This window comes from Rhincodon typus, chromosome 11 (assembly GCF_021869965.1).
Source record: "Rhincodon typus isolate 14 chromosome 11, sRhiTyp1.1, whole genome shotgun sequence".
Classification (NCBI taxonomy): Eukaryota; Metazoa; Chordata; class Chondrichthyes; order Orectolobiformes; family Rhincodontidae; genus Rhincodon; species Rhincodon typus.
The window spans coordinates 74,755,970-74,774,805 of record NC_063342.1 but is presented as its reverse complement, the minus strand read 5'-3'; the positions used below and the strand labels follow the sequence as shown (position 1 = coordinate 74,774,805).

The 18,836-nt window shown below is 39.7% G+C and overlaps 1 protein-coding gene across 5 annotated transcripts in view; it reads left to right on the top strand.

Annotated features, from left to right (window-relative positions):
• Positions 1 to 18,836, top strand: part of vwa8 (von Willebrand factor A domain containing 8) — a 325,734-nt gene that overhangs the window by 105,642 nt on the left and 201,256 nt on the right. For all 5 annotated transcript variants that reach the window (XR_007263236.1, XM_048603037.1, XM_048603036.1 and 2 more), the window contains 2 exons: positions 8,663 to 8,823; positions 14,274 to 14,387. Coding sequence is in view for 4 of the 5 variants with exons in the window: in XM_048603037.1 (XP_048458994.1) it covers positions 8,663 to 8,823; positions 14,274 to 14,387 (275 nt within the window). In the remaining variant the exon portion in view is untranslated. The remainder of the gene's footprint in view (positions 1 to 8,662; positions 8,824 to 14,273; positions 14,388 to 18,836) is intronic.

Sequence of the window (18,836 nt, the reverse complement as noted above, 5' to 3'; positions counted from 1 at the left end):
TGAATTTCTGAAGAAGGGTCTAGGCCTGAAACGTCAGCCTTCCTGCTCCTCTGATGCTGCTTGGCCTGCTGTTTTCATCCAGCTCTAAACCTTGTTATCTCTGATTCTCCAGCATCTGCAGTTCCTACTATCTCTGACCCTGTTTCAGAACTGGTTTACCTGCCATCCTCCTAACTCGCCTGAAAGGTGGTGCTTTCGATCAGAATCTGAGCTTTTTCTTGCATTCTGTGAAGTGAATCATAAACAATGGAAACAAAGTGTACTCATGAGGAAGTGGAGACCATCTTAAATAACAGCCGATGAGGATTGGGCAGAGGTCCATCAGGTGGTATTTCCATCTGAGTATTATAATGAAATTTTACAAGTGACTCAATTCCAAAGGCTGATTGCTTAGAAAACTTGGGCTGAAATATTATATTTTTTTTATTGGTCAGGATGTGGTCAAATTTTGCCTGACATGCCATACATGTCAGGTAGTGGGAAAACTCCAACCATCAAATAAGCCTGTTGTTTTAATTCTGATACCAGCTTTTATTCTCCATTTTATAGTTTATTCCTAAATCTGCAATTCTGGACGTTTTTACTTCTCTATTCTTCTAAGAACTGTAACCGAAAAAGCTGTACCCTAGGGACCTTTGTATGTAAGATGATGTTGTAAGTGACAACTTGTACACTTTCCATTGTACTCATTTGAGTACATGTGACAATAAAGCTAATTCTAACTCTAATTCGAATTCAGCTTACTAATGAACCATTTAGCAGATCTTCACTGGATTGTTTAGTATCCCATCTAAAGCCAGGAATGGACATTAGTATCTTTTAACGATTATGGATATCTCAATGAGATTTCCTGCAGCTTTGCTTTGAGGAAAAATCACTGCAAAAATGCTAGTGGAAATTTTTAGTTCAATTTTTTTACAAAATGTTGATCACTCAAAAAAAACAGTTAGTTCATGGTTCAAATTTTATCTTGCAAATGTTCAAAGAATGATGATTCAGTTTAAGAATAAGATAATTTATATCTTTCACTGAACATCTACAAGTCAAGGTGAATTCGAAAAATGACTTCAAACTGTGAAAACTGTGATTGGATTTTAGTGTTTAGAATGTCTGAATTATTGGGGAGAAAACAAATTTTCTTGTTACTCTGTGTCATTAGGAATGCTCCTAATGAGCCTGGGCGATTCAGTCCATTTGAACTGATACTTGCACATGAGCGGAAGGCTTCCCTTAAATTGAATGTAAAAAATTGATGAACCAAAGCTCAGAAACTACACTTCCAACTTATGTTTCAGACTGAAACTAACCAAAACATTTGTGTCTGCTGAGAAGCATGTGACATTGAAAGCTACAGCAGCTAAAAGAAAACCAAAGAGCAAGCTTTTGTTGCTGGAGACAAGGTGTCAGTATTGTTATCTGTCCATTGGAAACCGTTAAAAGCCAGGTTAACTTAGCAAATCAAAAATATATTTAATAAAGTAAATTATGCAATGGGTTCACCAGTCAGGAGAGAGAATCAGTGACCGTGTCATCTTAATATGTTGAAGAGATGACAGGAATGAAAGGAGAAAAGTCTGTTTATGATGGTGAAAGAAATAATAGGGAGTGAAGCAAAAATACAATTTCTATCTTTCAGAAAACCATTGAGGTATCTTAGCAAGGCTATTGTAAAATCTTGAGTTGATTTGTGAGAATAAGCTGAAAGACCAGTTTTGGCTGTTCATGATGTTACTGTGGGGATGCCCTGTGTATAAAACAACATCCTTGCAGACTCGATCACGAGAAATTAGTTCGTGAGGGAAAGATTTAGGTTCATGCTGGACAATGATATTATTGAATTGAATCAGAGTAGCTGGAGCTCACTTGTCATGGTGCTGAAACTGGATGGTTTGCAAAGCTTCGAGATTGATTTGTCAAGTCAATGTGGTAACAAAAGTGGATTCATATCTTATTCCATAATTCAGAGAGTGTAATGATAAAATGGACGTGTGATTCATCACCAAAATTGACTTGCCAAATATTTTAAAAAGTTCCATTGACTGATAGAGCCAAAGGAATATTAGCTTTTATAGCACCATCTGGACTTTATCAGTGCCAAGTCATGCCATGCCAACAACATTGCTATGATTGACTTATTTGGGTTACATAGTGGGACAAGGCTAAGTGGCACCTTAAAGCATTCAAGAGGGCATTGGATGCTTATTTAGGTAGAGATGGTGTACAAGGATATGGAGATAAGGCAGGAGATTAGCACCAGATAATAAATTCAGCACAAGCACAATGGGCCAAATGGCTTCATGCACCACAATAATTCTGCGAAAATGTGGAAATATTCAACAGTGGAGAAGGAGACATTGAGTCTTGATTTGGCTCTATGTCATTTCAAAATCCAATCACCAATAATGTGGAAGAGATGATAAATTATTTGGGCCACGTGAACTTACAGGCATTTTGGTGGAGCTTAATCCTCCAGCCGTACAATTTAAAAATCATTCGTGTGCCTGGAAGAGGAAATGTTGTAGTGGGCACTTTATCAAGAGTTTGTATGCTGGAAATCGAATATTGTGATGCAAATGGACGAAGGTAAAATATGGTTGCCATAAAACTCATTGTATGTCTGCTGTCAATGCAACCTAAAGGTATGAAGAATAATTATGAATGGAATTGGAAGTGTCTCTTCAAGATACATTTTCATTGTTCTTTGGGGAAAGTGTGATGAATGGTGTGAGATTTATCAACATTGATATCATTTTCGTGCGTTTTTTAAAACAAATGGAAAATAGGTGTTGCACTATATTTATAAAAGGGTTTAAAAACTACTAGGTCAGTCTTAATGGAGGCATAACTTTTAAATCAGTAAGTGTCTCCTAGGATGTTAATAGCAGCTTGTTTATATTGTGGCGTTTACATTCAGAGAGAGAGAAAACATTATGCTGCTAGCTTAGCAGAGTCTAGGGTGAGCTTTTTTTAAATAATTTAGTTCAACAGCTTTACAGCTTTTACAAACCCTTTAGCATCTTAAAAAAAGAGACTCTTTATTGCATATGATTTCTTTATAAGGTTTTTGATTTAAAAAAATGTAGGTTATTACATCAATGCAACGAAACCCAAATAAATTGCAAGATCTTTCTCACCTGCTGCAATAGAATTCTCATCATTCTGATCTGTTCTGTTGTGCCATTGCAACAATTTGCATTTTAAATCCTATCAGTAAATCAGTGAACTGTGAGTACACGGACTGATTTCTGCTGATGGTGCAGAATTCATTTTGAAGTTGCTCTGATGTTTCTATATTTGCACTGAGATTGTTTGTTTATTTCCTTGGCAACAACCTCTAATGTAATTTTGTTATCTTCATGCCCCGGAATGCACTTAAGAATATTAATGTCAAGGGTATCATCTGCTTGACATTGAACTTAGCTAAATGAGCTTAAGTGTGAGCATTTAATGCTAATGGAGAAGCCACATTATTTGTATAAGAAAAGGCCCAAAGCTGCTCACAATATTCTGAGTGCAGTCTGACCAGAGTGTTATTCAGCTTCAGCAATATATTTCTGCTGTATTATTCTAGCGCTCTTGAAATGAATGCTAACATTTCATTTTCTTTCCTGACTGCCAACTGAACCTACGTATTGATCTTAAGAGAGTCCTGATCTAGGACTCCCAAGGCCCTTTATGTTTCAGATTTCTGAAGCCTTTCCCCATTTAAAAAAAAATTACACCCCTATTCTTCCTACCAAAGTGCATAACCTCTTATCTTCCCACATGGCATTCCATCTGCCATTCCTGTGCCCACTCTCCAAGCTTGCCCAAGTTCTACTGCAGCTTTCCTGCATTGTCAACACTACCTTTCCCTCCATCTATCTTTGTGTCATCTGCAAACATAGCAACTATGCCCTTTGTCTAGATCATTCATGTATCATGTGAATAGTTGTGGTGGTCCCAACACTGACCTCTGCAGAGCTCCAGTAGTCACAGGCTGCCATCCTGAAAAAGATGCCATTTTCCCCACTCTCTGCCTTCTGCAAGTCAATTAGTCCTCTATCCATGCCAGTACCTTGCCTCTAATAACATGGGCTATTATCTTATTTAGCAGCCTTCTGTGCGGTCAGATGCCTTCTGGAAGTCCAAATAGATCATGTCCACTGGCTCTTACAGGTACCCTTTCAGTCCAATGTATTGAATAGTGTGAATTAGCTGGAAGACAGATTTGAGTTTCAGTGCCTGTTTATGATGATGTTAATTTGGGCTCAGACTCATCCTTGTTTACTGATGATTTCACGAGTTTGGCTCAACCTGGTCAGTGGCCATTTACAGTCAGTATTTGTCTTTGTTTTAAAAAACTATTTTTAGTCCATGAAGGTCTCAAGCATTAGAATCATACTATAGAAATTGAATATTGTTATTTGTTTATTTTCTACAGTTCCTTTCTTTGTACCCATATTAGCTATTAATTTAAACGTTTCCTTCTCCCCAGGTGATGTCTCTTTCTTTAAGTATACTGCCATCATTCCCCCCTCAATAAAAACAACTGATGCCTGTCCTGTTGTTGGATACTACAGTTGCATCTGTAATCTTTACTTCCTGGGCAGTACACTATAGGAAGTATATTAAGAAAGTAGGGAAAGTACAGAAATGATTCACAAGAATAGTTCCAAGGATGACAAAATTTCAATTGCACAGATAGGTTGGAGAAGTTGATAAAGGTATTCACAGTGGACACAGACTTTTCCGAGGGAAGGAAGAGAGGAGAACAAGAGAAGATTAATTTATAGTGAATAGCTAATGAGTGATACATTTTCACAAAGCAAGTAGTTGGAATCTGAAATGCACTGTTGGAGAGGATGGTGATATCAGATTTAATTGTGGCTTTCAAAAAGGTATGGGATAAGTAGTTGAAGAGGAAACATTCGTTGAGTTATTCTTGAAGGTGGGACTGTGGGGCGAGCTGCATTGTTCTGTCACAAGGAATGGCAGTCTTGTGCTAAAACCATTCTCAATTCTGTCATGTGGGGTTCTAGATCACTAGGTGCAATTTTGCAACTAGTGATCTAGTGGCCCACCAGAGCAACTGTTGAAATTTAAATTCATTGAATGAATCTAGGATATAAATTTAGTATCATCAATGGCGCCAGGACACTACCATTGTTAAAACCCATCTCGTTAGCTAATGTCCTTTTGGGAAGGAGTTCTGCTATCTTTACCAGTTTGTGATGCATGTGATTCCAGAACTACAGCAATGTGGTTGATACTCTGAAATGGCCGTAAATAGGCACTTGGGACAATTAGGGATGGACAACTGAAGCACACTTTGCCAGCAATGCCCACATCCCATGGGTCCAAATCACTATGATTTGCATTGTTTCATCATTAACCTTGCAAAAATGACAACTAGCTATCAACCTCCCCAGATCTGCATGAAGATGCTGCATTTGGACATTAAACTTGAATGAACTTTGTCATGGAAAGTTTGCACTGGTAATTAACAGTGTAGATACCTTTTCATCAGAATTTCATTAATAGGCTATGGACCAAGTGCAGCTAAATGGGATTAGTGTCTGTGACGTTTGTTGGTCGGCATGGTGGGCCGAAGGTTCTGTTTCCTGCTCTATGGCACTGTAACAAAATAACAAAGTATAAAAGCACTTGTGCGCATACTTGAAGCATATGTGGAGCCAGCAAATTTGACAACTATAGTATATAACTTTTCACTTCTCTGATAGAGTTCTGTAGATGGCTTATGAGTGCATAACATAACAATGTTTGCATATTAACGAAGTTGACCTTGCAGAATGACTTCATACAGACCTTTCTGCTCTTTGGTTGAAGTTCGACTACCATAAATTTCGTATTTTTGGGAGTACTGCATTGTCAAAGGTGCTGTCCATCAGATAATTTGTTAAATGCAGGCCTTATCTGCCCTTGGAAAGCATTTCATGAAGTGCAGTGTCAAATGTTATTGTGGAAACTAAGAGCTCACGGTGTAAGAACTAGCACATTGGCATGGTTAGAAGATTGGCTGTCTGACAGCAAACGGAGAGTAGGAATAAATGAGTCTTTTTCAGATTGGCAAGATGTAACAAATGGTGTGCCACAGGGATCAGGACTAGGATCTCAACTGTTTATAATTTGTATAAATGACTGAGATGACGAAATGGCAGGAATGACTGCCAAATTTGCTAACAACATAAAGATAAGTTGTGAAGATGATATATAAAGAGATTGCAAAAACTTATAGAATAGTCTAAGGGAAAGTCAAAGATTTGACATTTGGTGTATATGAAAAAATTTAAGTTGTCCATTTTGACAGGAAGAATAAAAAAGTTTGTTATCTAAATGGTGAAAGGTTGCGAAGCTCTGAGATGCAATGAGATCTGGGTATCATCGTGTATGAAGCATAAAATATGGCAAACAGGTACAGCAAGGAACTAGGAAAGCTGATCGAATGTTATAATTTGTCATGAGGGGAATTGAAGGCAAAATTAGGGAGCTTACTGTTCAGTTATACAGGGCACTGATGAGTTCACAACTATTTGTTACTTTATTAAAATGTGATGCAGGCTGTTCAGAGAAAGTTTACCAGACTAATACCGAGAATGGGCAAATTGTGTGCTGAGGAAAGGTTGGACAGCATGTAATTAAAAAAAGTCTCACTGATGCACTTGTATAACTAAAGCATAACATTTTTACTTCAATGTTCAGTTCCTCTTTTGGAATAGGTGACATTGTTAGCCTTTTTAATTACATGCTGTATCTGCATAATAACTTGTAAGACATACACCAGAATTCCTGGATCCCTCTGCACCTCAGAATTTTGCAGTTGTTGTTTGTACAGGTATTATTCTTTTTTCTATTCTTTCAATGTAAAAACTTTCCGATGTTATACGGCATCTGCTCAATTTTTGCCCACTCACTGACCCTATCTGGTATCCATCTAATCCTCTTGATGTCTTCGCAACATACTTACTATGTATCTTAGTCTCCTGTGCTAAGTCAGATACCACTCCCTTCTTTGAAGTTATTAATGTGTATTCTAAAATGTCCCTTCAGAACTCCATTTATCATGTCCAGCCAATCAGAAAAAGACCAATTTATACATTTTTTTTGCCTTCTGCTACCAGCCAATTAGCACCATCCGTGCTAATATGTTATGCTCTCCACCATGAGCTCCAAATTTGCAGAATAACCTTTTACATGGCACTTTGCCAAATACCTTCTGGAAATCCAAATGCAATATACCTACAGTCTCTCCTTTAATCACATGTTACTAATTCACAGAATTTTAATCAATTGGTTAAATGCGATTTCTGTTTCACGAAACAATACAAATAATTTACCTTAAATTTTTCAAAGGGCTCATCTATAACCACCTTAATGATCAATTCTAGCACCTTCATCCTGACAGACACCAAGCTAAGTGACCTATAGTTTTCTGTCTCTCTCCCTTCTTGAATAGAGGGGTTGTAATTGGTACATTTCTCAGTGGAACCTTTTGAGACCCTAGCGAAGTTTGGAAAATTAACACTGTTGCATCAATTACCTTCCTTTAAGGTCCTAGGATGAAGTCCATCAGAAATGTGGGACTTATCACCCCACCTCACCAGTTTACTCAGTACCACTTCCCTTGTGATTGTAATTTTACCGAGTTCCACTCACCTTCTACTTCCAACATTACAGATATTTCTGAAATGTTTTTGTATCCTGTCTCACAAAGATAGAAGCAAAATATTTATTAATTTAATCCTTTTTTATTATCTACTATTAATATCCTATTCTTACTCTCAAGCCGACCAACACTCACTTTATCTATTTTTCTTTTTAGATACATGTAGAAACTCTTGCTATCCATTTTTATATTTCTAGCTATCTTCTTATACTCCAGATTACTTTGTCCTGATTCATTTTCTTATCATTCTCTGCCATTATCTATATTTTTACCAGTTATCTAACATGCCACCCATCTTTGTGCAGTTATAGGCTTACTTCTTCAGTTTGATACCTTCCTGATTTTCTTTAATGAACCACATTTAGTGGGTCCTCCCTTTGGAATTTTTCCTTATTGTGGGAATGTACTTATTTTAAGTATTTGGAAATGTCACCTTAAATGTCTGCAACTATTTGTCTATTGATCTATCCCTGAACCTAATTTTCAGTTCAATTCAGCTAGCTCAACTTTAATGCAATAGAGCTGACCTTATTTAAGTTCGCGATACTAGTTCTGACTCAATTTTTCCCTCTGAAATTAAGTGCAAAATTCAGTCATGTTGTGGTGTGATATTCATCACAATAGGTATCACATTTCTTGCTACTAGCTACAGAGGATCTTGTGAAGGTGCTACTGATGGGACTTCTGCACTTTGTGGTGCCTGCTTTAGGTTGTTCAAGTCTTTGAAATGTTTAGAAGTGAGGCTAACATTCCTACTGTGCAAACTATGAACTTAGCCTTGGGTTTGAGATCCCAGTCCTCAAATACTCTTTTATCACCAATGAACTAACAGCACAGGAAATTCAAACCAAAGAAGTCAGCAATTATGGGATGGCAGTGCAAATCTAGTTGTGCAGCCTGGATTTCAAGGCTGGATTTCTGGGGTCAGGGCCACAGTGTGAACAATGCTGAAATGGCCAATGTAGTGTAACACTGACTTTTCTCAATGTATAATAGGATATGACCGCCAGAGATTTGCTTCAGCAGAGATACACTCTTCCTAATGGTGACACTGCTTGGCGACATGCACCACTGGTCACTGCTGCCTTAGAAGGAAAGCTGGTAGTCCTTGATGGCATTCATCGTGTCAACCCTGGAACACTGGCAGTTCTTCAGAGGTAATGTTGCAAAATGAATGTTTGCTTCTCTATCTATGTACGTTTACATTTGATTTAATAATTGTCACTCACTGGGAGCAACAAACCCTTCTTGACGTTGTTAAATTCCAGACAGGTTGGAGAAACAAATCCGTGTTCCTAATCAGTGCACACTGCATTTATGATTTTGATTTTAATGATTTTCTCTGAATTCTAATGAGGTTTTCCAACAGATGTAAGTAGCCCGTTGTGCCTGTACCACTATTACCTCTTCCAATGATTTTAGCTGGTTTAATTCCCTGTCCGTGCACATCCTGGAATGGGTTGTTTTATTCTTTTCAAACTTTATGAAATACATCATATTTGTATTGTTGATAAATGATGTATTTTGAATCTTAGAAGTAAAGAACTTTGTTTATAAATATGTTACATGGAACTTAAATGAATTTTACAGCACAGAACCAGACGATTTAGCCTGACGGATCCATTTTGATATTTCTGGTCCACTTGAGCCTCCTTCCACTTCAACTTCGTTTAACTGATCAATGCGGCTCATATTTCTTGACAGAGGTGCAAAGAAAGACCATGTTTCTGGGGTTGGAACCAAAATCAGAGGGGAAGTAGTAGGCACATCTGGAGAGAAGGAACCATCATTCTCATTGCTTCCCAACACAGCAAAAGTTTTTGATTGCGTTATTCCTTTCCTGACTGCAGCCATTTTAAGCTGTGGGTGACATTTGTCTAAAAAATATACTATCCATGCAGCTTCCAGCCAAAACACAAGCTTTAAAACGTGGTTCTCGTCACATTGGTAGCATTCCCTATGGAAGTGTCCTCCAGACCTGTCAGGAGTTTGTGTTTTCCCACGCACTAAAGGCTGTGCAACGTGCATTACTGAGCTCCCAGCCATATCTTAAGTCAACTTTGTGAATCAAAAATTTAAGCCAATTAAAATCATGATTAAAAAGAATTGTTTCCTTTTTTTGGTTCCTTCACGGGATGTGGGTGTCGTTAGCTGGGCCAGCATTTGTTACTCATCGCTAGTTGCCCTTGAGTAAGTGGTATTGGCCTTCTGAAACTGCTGCAGTCCATATGCTGTATGTAGACTAACAATGCCATTATGGAGGGAATTCCAGGGTTTTGACCAAGTGACAGTGAAAGAACAGTGATATATTTCCAAGAGGCTTGGAGGGAAAGGTACAGGTGGCGGTGTTCCAATATATCTGCTGCCCTTGTCCTTTTAGATGGAAGTGGTCTTTGGTTTGGAAGGTGCTGTCTAAGGAGCCTTTTTCAATTTCTGCAGTGCATCTTGTAAATGGTACACACTGCTACTGAGTGTAGGTGGTGGAGGGAGTGAATGTTTGTGGATGTAGTGCCAGTCAAGTTGGTTGCTTTGCCCTGAATGGTGTCAAGCTTCTTGAGCGTTTTTGGAGCTGCACCCATCCATGCAAGTGTGGAGTATTCCATCACACTCCTGATGTGTGCCTTGTACGTGGGTTTGGGAGTCAGGAGGTGAGTTACTTGCTACAGCGTTTCTAGCCTCTGGCTTACTCTTGTAGCCACAGTACTGATGTGGATAGTCCAGTTCAGTTTCTGTTTAATGGTAAATCCTCAGGATATTAATTTGGGGTGTCAATGATGGTGATACCATTAAACGTCAAGGGGCAGTGATGGTTAAATTCTATCTTGTTATACAATTTGCTCCTAACTGTAGACAAGCAGAATGTAGAAACTTTTTGCCCCACTGATAAGTAAGGGATTCCAATAGTTAGATATATTAACTTGGCAGTGAGTATAAAGCTTGAGACTGTAAGTTGTATTGTCACTAAAATATTTAGAAACAAGGAAAAAAGAGGATGTAGAACTTGCTGTGATGTAGAGTATGAGAGGAAGTGAGAAATCCAATTGTGTGTTGATGGGAAGGGAGATCGATGGACATATTCTAAGATTCAAAATAAATCATGAGGGGCATAAATAAGGCAAATGTCAAGGGTCTTTTCCCGAGGGTGGGGAGTTCAAAACTAGGGGCCATATTTTTAAGGTGAGAGGAGAAAGATTTAAAAAAGGACATGAGGGGCAACTTTTTTTTTTAATGGAGACAGTGCCTTGTGTGTGGAGTGAACTGCCAGAGAAAGTAGTGGATTCAGGTATAGTTAGAATGTTTAAAAGACATTTGGACAAGTTTATGAATAGGAAACGTTTGGAGAGATATGGCCCAAGTGCAGGCAGGTGGGACTAGTTTAGTCTGGGAACATGTTCAGTGTGGAGTGGTTGGACCAAAGGGTCTGTTTCCATGCTGTATGTCTCTATGAGAATGAATAACAACACTAATATGAAATATGTCATAAAGTTTGAAATGAATAAAATAACCCATTCTGCCACAGAATACACATGGATAGGTAATTAAACTGGCTAATTTCAGTGGAAGAATTAGCCTTGGACAGGCACAATGGCAAACTAGACTGGGAGTGGCTACTTACAGGTAAATCTACATTTGGAAAGTAGAAGTCTTTTAAAAGTAGTATAGTGAGAATTCAGAGCCAGTATGTTTCTCTAAGAGTGAAGGACTAGGGCAGCAAGGCTAGGGAGCACTGGATGTCAAGGGATATTGAGACTTTTATGAGAAAAAAGAAGGAAGCTATGTCAAGGTACAATGCATTAAAAATAGGGGAAGCCCTTAAAAAGTATCAAGTGTAGGAGGTTGCTTGAAAGGAAAATTACGAGGGCAAAGGAGGCCACAAAATACCTTTGGCAGATGGGATCAAATAAAACCCCAAGGCTTTTTGAGTATTACCAGGGAAAAGGTGGGACCTAGTAGAGACAAAATGGTCAGCCTGTGCGTGGAGCCACTGCTCATGGGTGAAGTCTTAAGTGAATACTTCCCGTTTGTATTCACAGAAGAGAAAGTCATCATAGCTGGGGATTTTAGTTGGGATGGTGGTTCTACAACTTCCTAAGAATGATAAGCAGAGGCATACAGTTGCACACATTCCCTGAGCCTGATAAGATGTTATATCAGGCTGCTATGGAAGATAAGGGAGGAGATGGCTGGGGCCCTGGTGGAGATATTTAACACTTCGCTGGCCGCAGGCAAAGTGCCGGATCACCGGAGGATAACAAATGTGGCTCCTTTTTTCAAGAAGGGCAGCTGGGATAATCCAGATAATTACACACCAGTTTGTCCAATGTCAGTGGTAGGGGAATTATTGGATAAAATTCTGAAAGACAGGGTTAATCAGTTTTTGGAAAGGCAGGAATTGATCAGAGATAGTCAGCATGGATTTGTTAGAGGGTGATCCTGTCTGTCTAAATTAATTGAATTTTTTGAGAAGGTGACTAAATATATTGATGAGGATAGTGCAGTTGACGTGGTGTACATGGACTTCAGTAAGGCCCTTGACAAGGTCCCAATGGAAAGTTGGTCCAAAAGGTAAGATTCCACGGGATCCAAGGCGAGTTGGCAAACTGGATCCAAAATTGGTTTGCAAATAGGAGACACAGAGTGACGGTGAAGGGTTGTTTTTGTAATTGGAAGCTTGTGACCAGCGGTGTACCACAGGGTTCAGTATCAACTCTTGTTTGTTATTTATATTAAGAACTTGGATTTGAATGTAGAAGGCATAATTAGTAAGTTTGCAGATGACATGAAAATTGGTGGTATTGTTGATAGTGAGGAGAATGGTCTCAGGCTACAGTCTGATATTGAGCAGGTAGTAAATTGGGTAGAGTAATGGCAGATGGAAATTAATCGTGATAAGTTTGAGGTGTTGCATTTTGAGAGGTCTAATAAGGGAAGGATGTACGAAATGAATGATTTTACTCCTTAGGGAGTACTGAGGTACAAAGGGATCCTGGTGTACAAGTATATAGATCTCCAAAGTTGTCATCACCGTTAGACAGTGTGATGAAGAAGGTATACAGAATGCTTGCCTTCATTAGCCGGGCATAGAATACAGGAGCGAGGAAGTCTTGTCACAGCATTATAAAACATTGGTTAGGCCACAGATGGAATACTGTGTGCAGTTCTGGTCACTGTGCTGTCTGAAGGATGTGTTTACACTGCAGAGCATGCAGAAGAGACATTGAGGAGAGAATGGATAGGCTGGGTTTGTTTCCCTGGAGCAGAGGAGGCTGAAGGGGAATCTGATTGTGGCATAGAAAATTACGAGAGGCATAGACTGAAGTTGATAGTGAGAAACTTTTCCTCATGGCAGACGTGTCTAAATCCTGAGGTTTAAGGTGACGAGTTAATGGTTTAGAGAATAGAGAGACAAAAAATAATCACCCATATGCTAATAGAAATATGGAATGTGCTTCCTGAGAGGGTGTTGTTGCAACATTTAGGAAGCATCTAGATGAGCAATTAAAATGCTGGGGCATAGTAGGCTATGGCGCTAAGTGCAAGCAAATGGACTTAGTGTAGTTTGGTGTTTATTGGTCAGCATAGACAGGGTAGGCTAAAGGGTCTGTTTCTATGCTGTATGACTCCATGACCCTATGACTCTCAGTTACTTTGAGATGAAGTACAGATGGAAGAGGCTCGTGTGTGCGTAAGCATTGACGTAGATCTGATTCTTTTCTGTAAATAATGTGTTATATAAACTATCTTGCATGAGTTTATTCAGATTATACTGATACTTATTTGAATAAACATTGATTCATTTTACATCAAGAAATTAAAGCAGAGAAACTTAGAAAACAATTTGAGAAAGTTGCTCTCATTTCACAAATAAAGTGCTAGCCCTGTGATTCTTCCATACTGCTGCGAAGTTTGATTTAGACCAATGATTATCTAAGACTCTCTGTGGAAAGATGATAACAAAATAATTGCAGTGCTTTTGATGTCCAATGTCATATCTGTACTTTACGTGACTCATTTGACTGTTTTAAGAAGTGATACCTGTTTAATGTATTTTATATTGTAATACAGGAACTTAGAGAACCAGTACAATATAGAATAAGCAATTTGAATGGGCCCAGTTATCTAAGGCTTTTCATGTGACAAGATCTGAAGCAAATTTGTACAATACGATTTGAGACTACATTCTGCTGTCTGTTGCTTCTGTGACAGACTCTAAAAGATTTATTGCCAATATCTTGCTATTTTCATAAAGGCCTATAAATGCCTTCTCTTTTAAATTAGTTTTCCAGTTCTCCTTTTAAGGACGCTACTACATCTGCTTCCGCTATCCTTTCAGGCATCACATTGCAGATAATATCAACTTGATATTGTCGAGGAATTATTGTATTATATTGGATGTAGAGAAAGAATATTCTGTACATCGTCTCTCTGGTTCTTTTGCTAATTGTATTAATCTGTTTCCTGACCCATCTACCAGTGGAAACAATTGCCCCATGACGACTATTGAAAACCGTGAAAACTATTAAAACCGTATTGAAATGCATAATGTTTTCATCATTGTCTGTTGCAGGTTCTGAAAAGCATTAATTGGCTTGAACTTCTTCTACAGGCTTATTCACGACAGGGAGTTGACACTGTACGATGGATCCCGATTACTCAGGACCGACCGATATGAAGAGTTGAAAAAGGTGCTTGGTCTGTCTGACGAAGATCTTCAAAGGAGGTACTGGCACATACTTGGTGTAAAATTATACACTAATTAAAGCTGTTTTCACTCCCAATTGTAAACATGCCTAAATTACTTTTTGTCTGACATGATTTAGCCAAAACTTAAAGCCCGTGGACTTGCAGTTGTTTTTGATCGTTATATGCAAAAACTTTCAAGCCGGAACTGGCTGACTAATGCCTGCGATGACTGTTGTGTGAGTTGAAAGTTCTAAAAACCGCATTAAGTTCCACCCAATCTGATGACATAAGGGCTTGGATGGGCCAAGTAGAACAACTGTGGATCTTGAAAGGGACAAACCCACCATCTAGGTCTCTACATAGTCTTTGTAACAATGTCTGTCTTAATAATGTAATTTGTACTTGATTGCTATCATGAAATAAACCATAAATCATGGATTAGGCATCGGCCTCCGGAATTCAAGTTACACCCGGGGCTTGAGGGTTTGGTTTGCAGTGAGGGGAAAGCTGAAGTACTTTCTATAATTCTGTCAGTCTAAGGGGTGACAGGGCTCAAGTTACCCTGTGATGTCATGTTGTAACGGGCAGCACGGTTGCTCAGTGGTTAGTACTGCTGCCTCACAGCGCTAGGAATCTGGGTTCAATTCTAGCCTCCTGTGTGGAGTTGGCACATTCTCCCCATGTCTGCATGGGTTTCCTGTGGGTGCTCCAGTTTCCTCCCACAGTCCAAAGATGTGCAGGTTAGGTGGATTGGCCATGCTAAATTGCTCGTGTGTATAGGGATGTGCAGGCTAGGTGGATTAGTTATGAGAAATGCAGGGTTACAGGGATAGGATAAGATAGGGGGGCTGGGATGCTCTTTGGAGTGTTGGTGTGGACTCGATGGGCAGAATGGTCTGTTTCTACACTGTAGGGATTGTATTTTTTTATTCATTGGATGAGGGCATTGCTGGCCAGGCCAGCATTTATTGCCCATCCCTAACTGCCCAGAGGGCAATTGCTGTGGGTCTGGAATCACATGTTGGCCAGACTGGGTGAGGATAGCAGTTTGCTTCCCTAAAGGACATTAGTGAACCAGATGGGTTTTTCCGACAGTCAACAATGGATTTGTGGTCATCATTAGATTCTTAATTCCAGATTTTTAAAATTGAGTTCAAATTCCACCATCTACTGTGGCGGGATTCAAACCCAGGTTCCCAGAACATTATCTTGGCCTCAGGATTAACAATCCAGCGATAATACCACTAGGCCATTGCCTTCCCTGTATGCCTTGCTAAAGACTGGTTCCTCTTCTCGTTAGACTGCCTAGTGGCTTTCTTCGAGCATTTTAGACCAAATAGGCCATGTGGACGCAGTTAGCAAAGGAGATAGTGGCTGCAAACTGCATTTATTAATGTTGCACGCAGATGCGACATGCTGCTACCAATGGTCGTCTGTAGGTTTAATCGAGGTGCACCATTACGGTAGTAACTGTTATGAGCTGTTGTGTGGTTTTAAATTACTACTTGTTAGAAGACAAATGATAGGGGTCTCGTTTTCCAAATCAAAAAAGTAAATCCATTTCCTTACGTTCCTTGGGATCTCACCTGTAATAGATGGACTCTGTGGCAAGAAATACGCAGCTTAACCAATCTTCTATTTGAAGTGAATCAATTCATTAAAATGGAATTACTTCAGTAGTCAGACTCTGATTCCCAAATACCAGATAAATTTTCCTGTTCATTTTCCTCTGCTTAATTTTATTGGTAAGTAAGAACTATTCTATTATTTTCTAAGTTTAATTTTGAAACAAGTTTACAAGGCAATTTCATCCAGTAAATTAATCAGGCTGCAAAATTAATTTCCATGGGTTGGTAGCTGAGGCACGAACCATGATAGTATTGAAAGTCACAAATCAATCGTGATCTTATTGAATATCATAGTGGGCTAGAGGAACTGAACAGCCTCCTCCTGCTCCTAGTTCGTATTTTTGTATGACTGATTAATTGAATGGGTAGATGAAGCAAAAGGCTAAAAAAGAAGTGGGGAACAGAAAAAAGAAAGCCTTGCATTTACGTTACCCCTCTCATAACTTGCACACTTTGCAGCTAGTGAAGTTATTTGAAGAGTTATCACTGTTGTAGTGTAGGAAATGTGACCACCAATTTGCACTTACAAGGTTGCACAAATAGCAATGTAATCATAGAACATAGAACATTACAGCGCAGTACAGGCCTTTCGGCCCTCGATGTTGCGCCAACCTGTGAAACCAATCTGAAGCTCATCTAACCTAAACTATTCCATTATCATCCATATGTTTATCCAATGACGATTTAAATGCCCTTAAAGTTGGCGAGTCTACTACTTTTGCAGGCAGGGCATTCCACGCCCTTACTACTCTCTGAGTAAAGAACCTACCTCTGACATCTGTCCTACATCTATCACCCCTCAATTTAAAGCTATGTCCCCTCGTACTAGCCATCACCATCCGAGGAAAAAGGCTCCCACTGTCCACCCTATCTAATCCTCTGATCATCTTGTATGTCTCTATTAAGTCACCTCTTAACCACCTTCTCTGTAACGAAAACAGCCTCAAAACCCGCAGCCTTTCCTCATAAGACCTTCCCTCCATACCAGGCAACATCCTGGTAAATCTCCTCTGCACCCTTTCCAATGCTTCCACATCCTTCCTATAATGCGGTGACCAGAACTGTACGCAATACTCCAAGTGCGGCCGCACCAGAGTTTTGTACAGCTGCAACATGACCTCATGGCTCTGAAACTCAATCCCTCTACCAATAAAACCTAACATACCGTACTCCTTCTTAACAACGCTATCAACCTGGGTGGCAACTTTCAGTGATCTATGCACGTGGACACCGAGATCTCTCTGCTCATCCACGCTACCAAGAATCTTACCATTAGCCCACTACTCTGTATTCCTGTTACTCCTTCCAAAGTGAATCACCTCACACTTTTCCGCATTAAACTCCATTTGCCACCTCTCAGCCCTGCTCTGCAGCTTATCTATGTCCCTCTGTAACCTACAACATCCTTCCGCACTATCCACAACTCCACCGACTTTGGTGTCATCCGCAAATTTACTAACCCATCCTTCGACACCCTCATCCAGGTCATTTATAAAAATGACAAACAGCAGTGGCCCCAAAACAGATCCTTGAGGTACACCACTAGTAACTGAACTCCAGGATGAACATTTCCCATCAACCACCACCTTCTGTCTTCTTACAGCTAGCCAATTTCTGATCCAAACCGCTAAATCACCCTCAATCCCATGCCTCCGTATTTTCTGCAATAGCCTACCATGGGGAACCTTATCAAACGCTTTACTGAAATCCATATACACCACATCAACCGCTTTACTGAAATCCACCTGTTTGGTCACCTTCTCAAAGAACTCCATAAGGTTTGTGAGGCACGACCTACCCTTTACAAAACCGTGTTGACTATCCCTAATCAAATTATTCCTTTCTAGATGATTATAAATCCTATCTCTTATAATCCTTTCCAACACTTTACCCACAACCGAAGTAAGGCTCACTGTTCTATAATTACCAGGGTTGTCTCTACTCCCCTTCTTGAACAAGGGGACAACATTTGCTAGTCTCTAGTCTTCTGGCACTATTCCTGAAGACAATGATGACATAAAGATTAAAGCTAAAGGCTCTGCCATCTCCTCTGTAGCTTCCCAGAGAATCCTAGGATAAATCCCATCCGGCCCAGGGGACTTATCTATTTTCACACCTTCCAGAATTGCTAACACCTCCTCCTTATGAACCTCAATCCCGTCCAGTCTAATAGTCTGTATCTCAGTATTCTCCTCAACAACATTGTCTTTTTCCTGTGTGAATACTGACGAAAAATATTCATTTAGCGCCTCTCCTATCTCTTCGGACTCCACGCACAACTTCCCACTACTGTCCTTGACTGGCCCTAATCTTACTCTAGTCATTCTTTTATTCCTGACACACCTATAGAAAGCTTTAGGGTTTTCCTTGATCCTACCTGTTAAAGACTTCTCATGTCTCCTCCTGGCTCTTCTTAGCTCTCTCTTTAGGTCCTTCCTGGCTAACTTGTAACTCTCAAGCGCCCTAACTGAGCCTTCACACCTCGTCTCTACATAAGTCTCCTTCTTCCTCTTGACAAGAGATTCAACTTCTTTAGTAAACCACTGTTCCCTCGCTCGACCACTTCCTCCCTGCCTGACAGGTACATACTTCTCAAGGACACACAGTAACTGTTCCTTGAACAAGCTCCACATTTCAATTGTGCCCAGCCCCTGCAGTCTCCTTCTCCATCCTGTGCATCCTAAATCTTGCCTAATCGCCTCATAGTTGCCTTTCCCCCAGCTATAACTCTTGCCCTGCGGTATATACCTATCCCTTTCCATCGCTAAAGTAAACGTAACCGAATTGTGGTCACTATCACCAAAGTGCTCTCCTACCTCCAAATCTAACACCTGGCCTGGTTCATTACCCAGTACCAA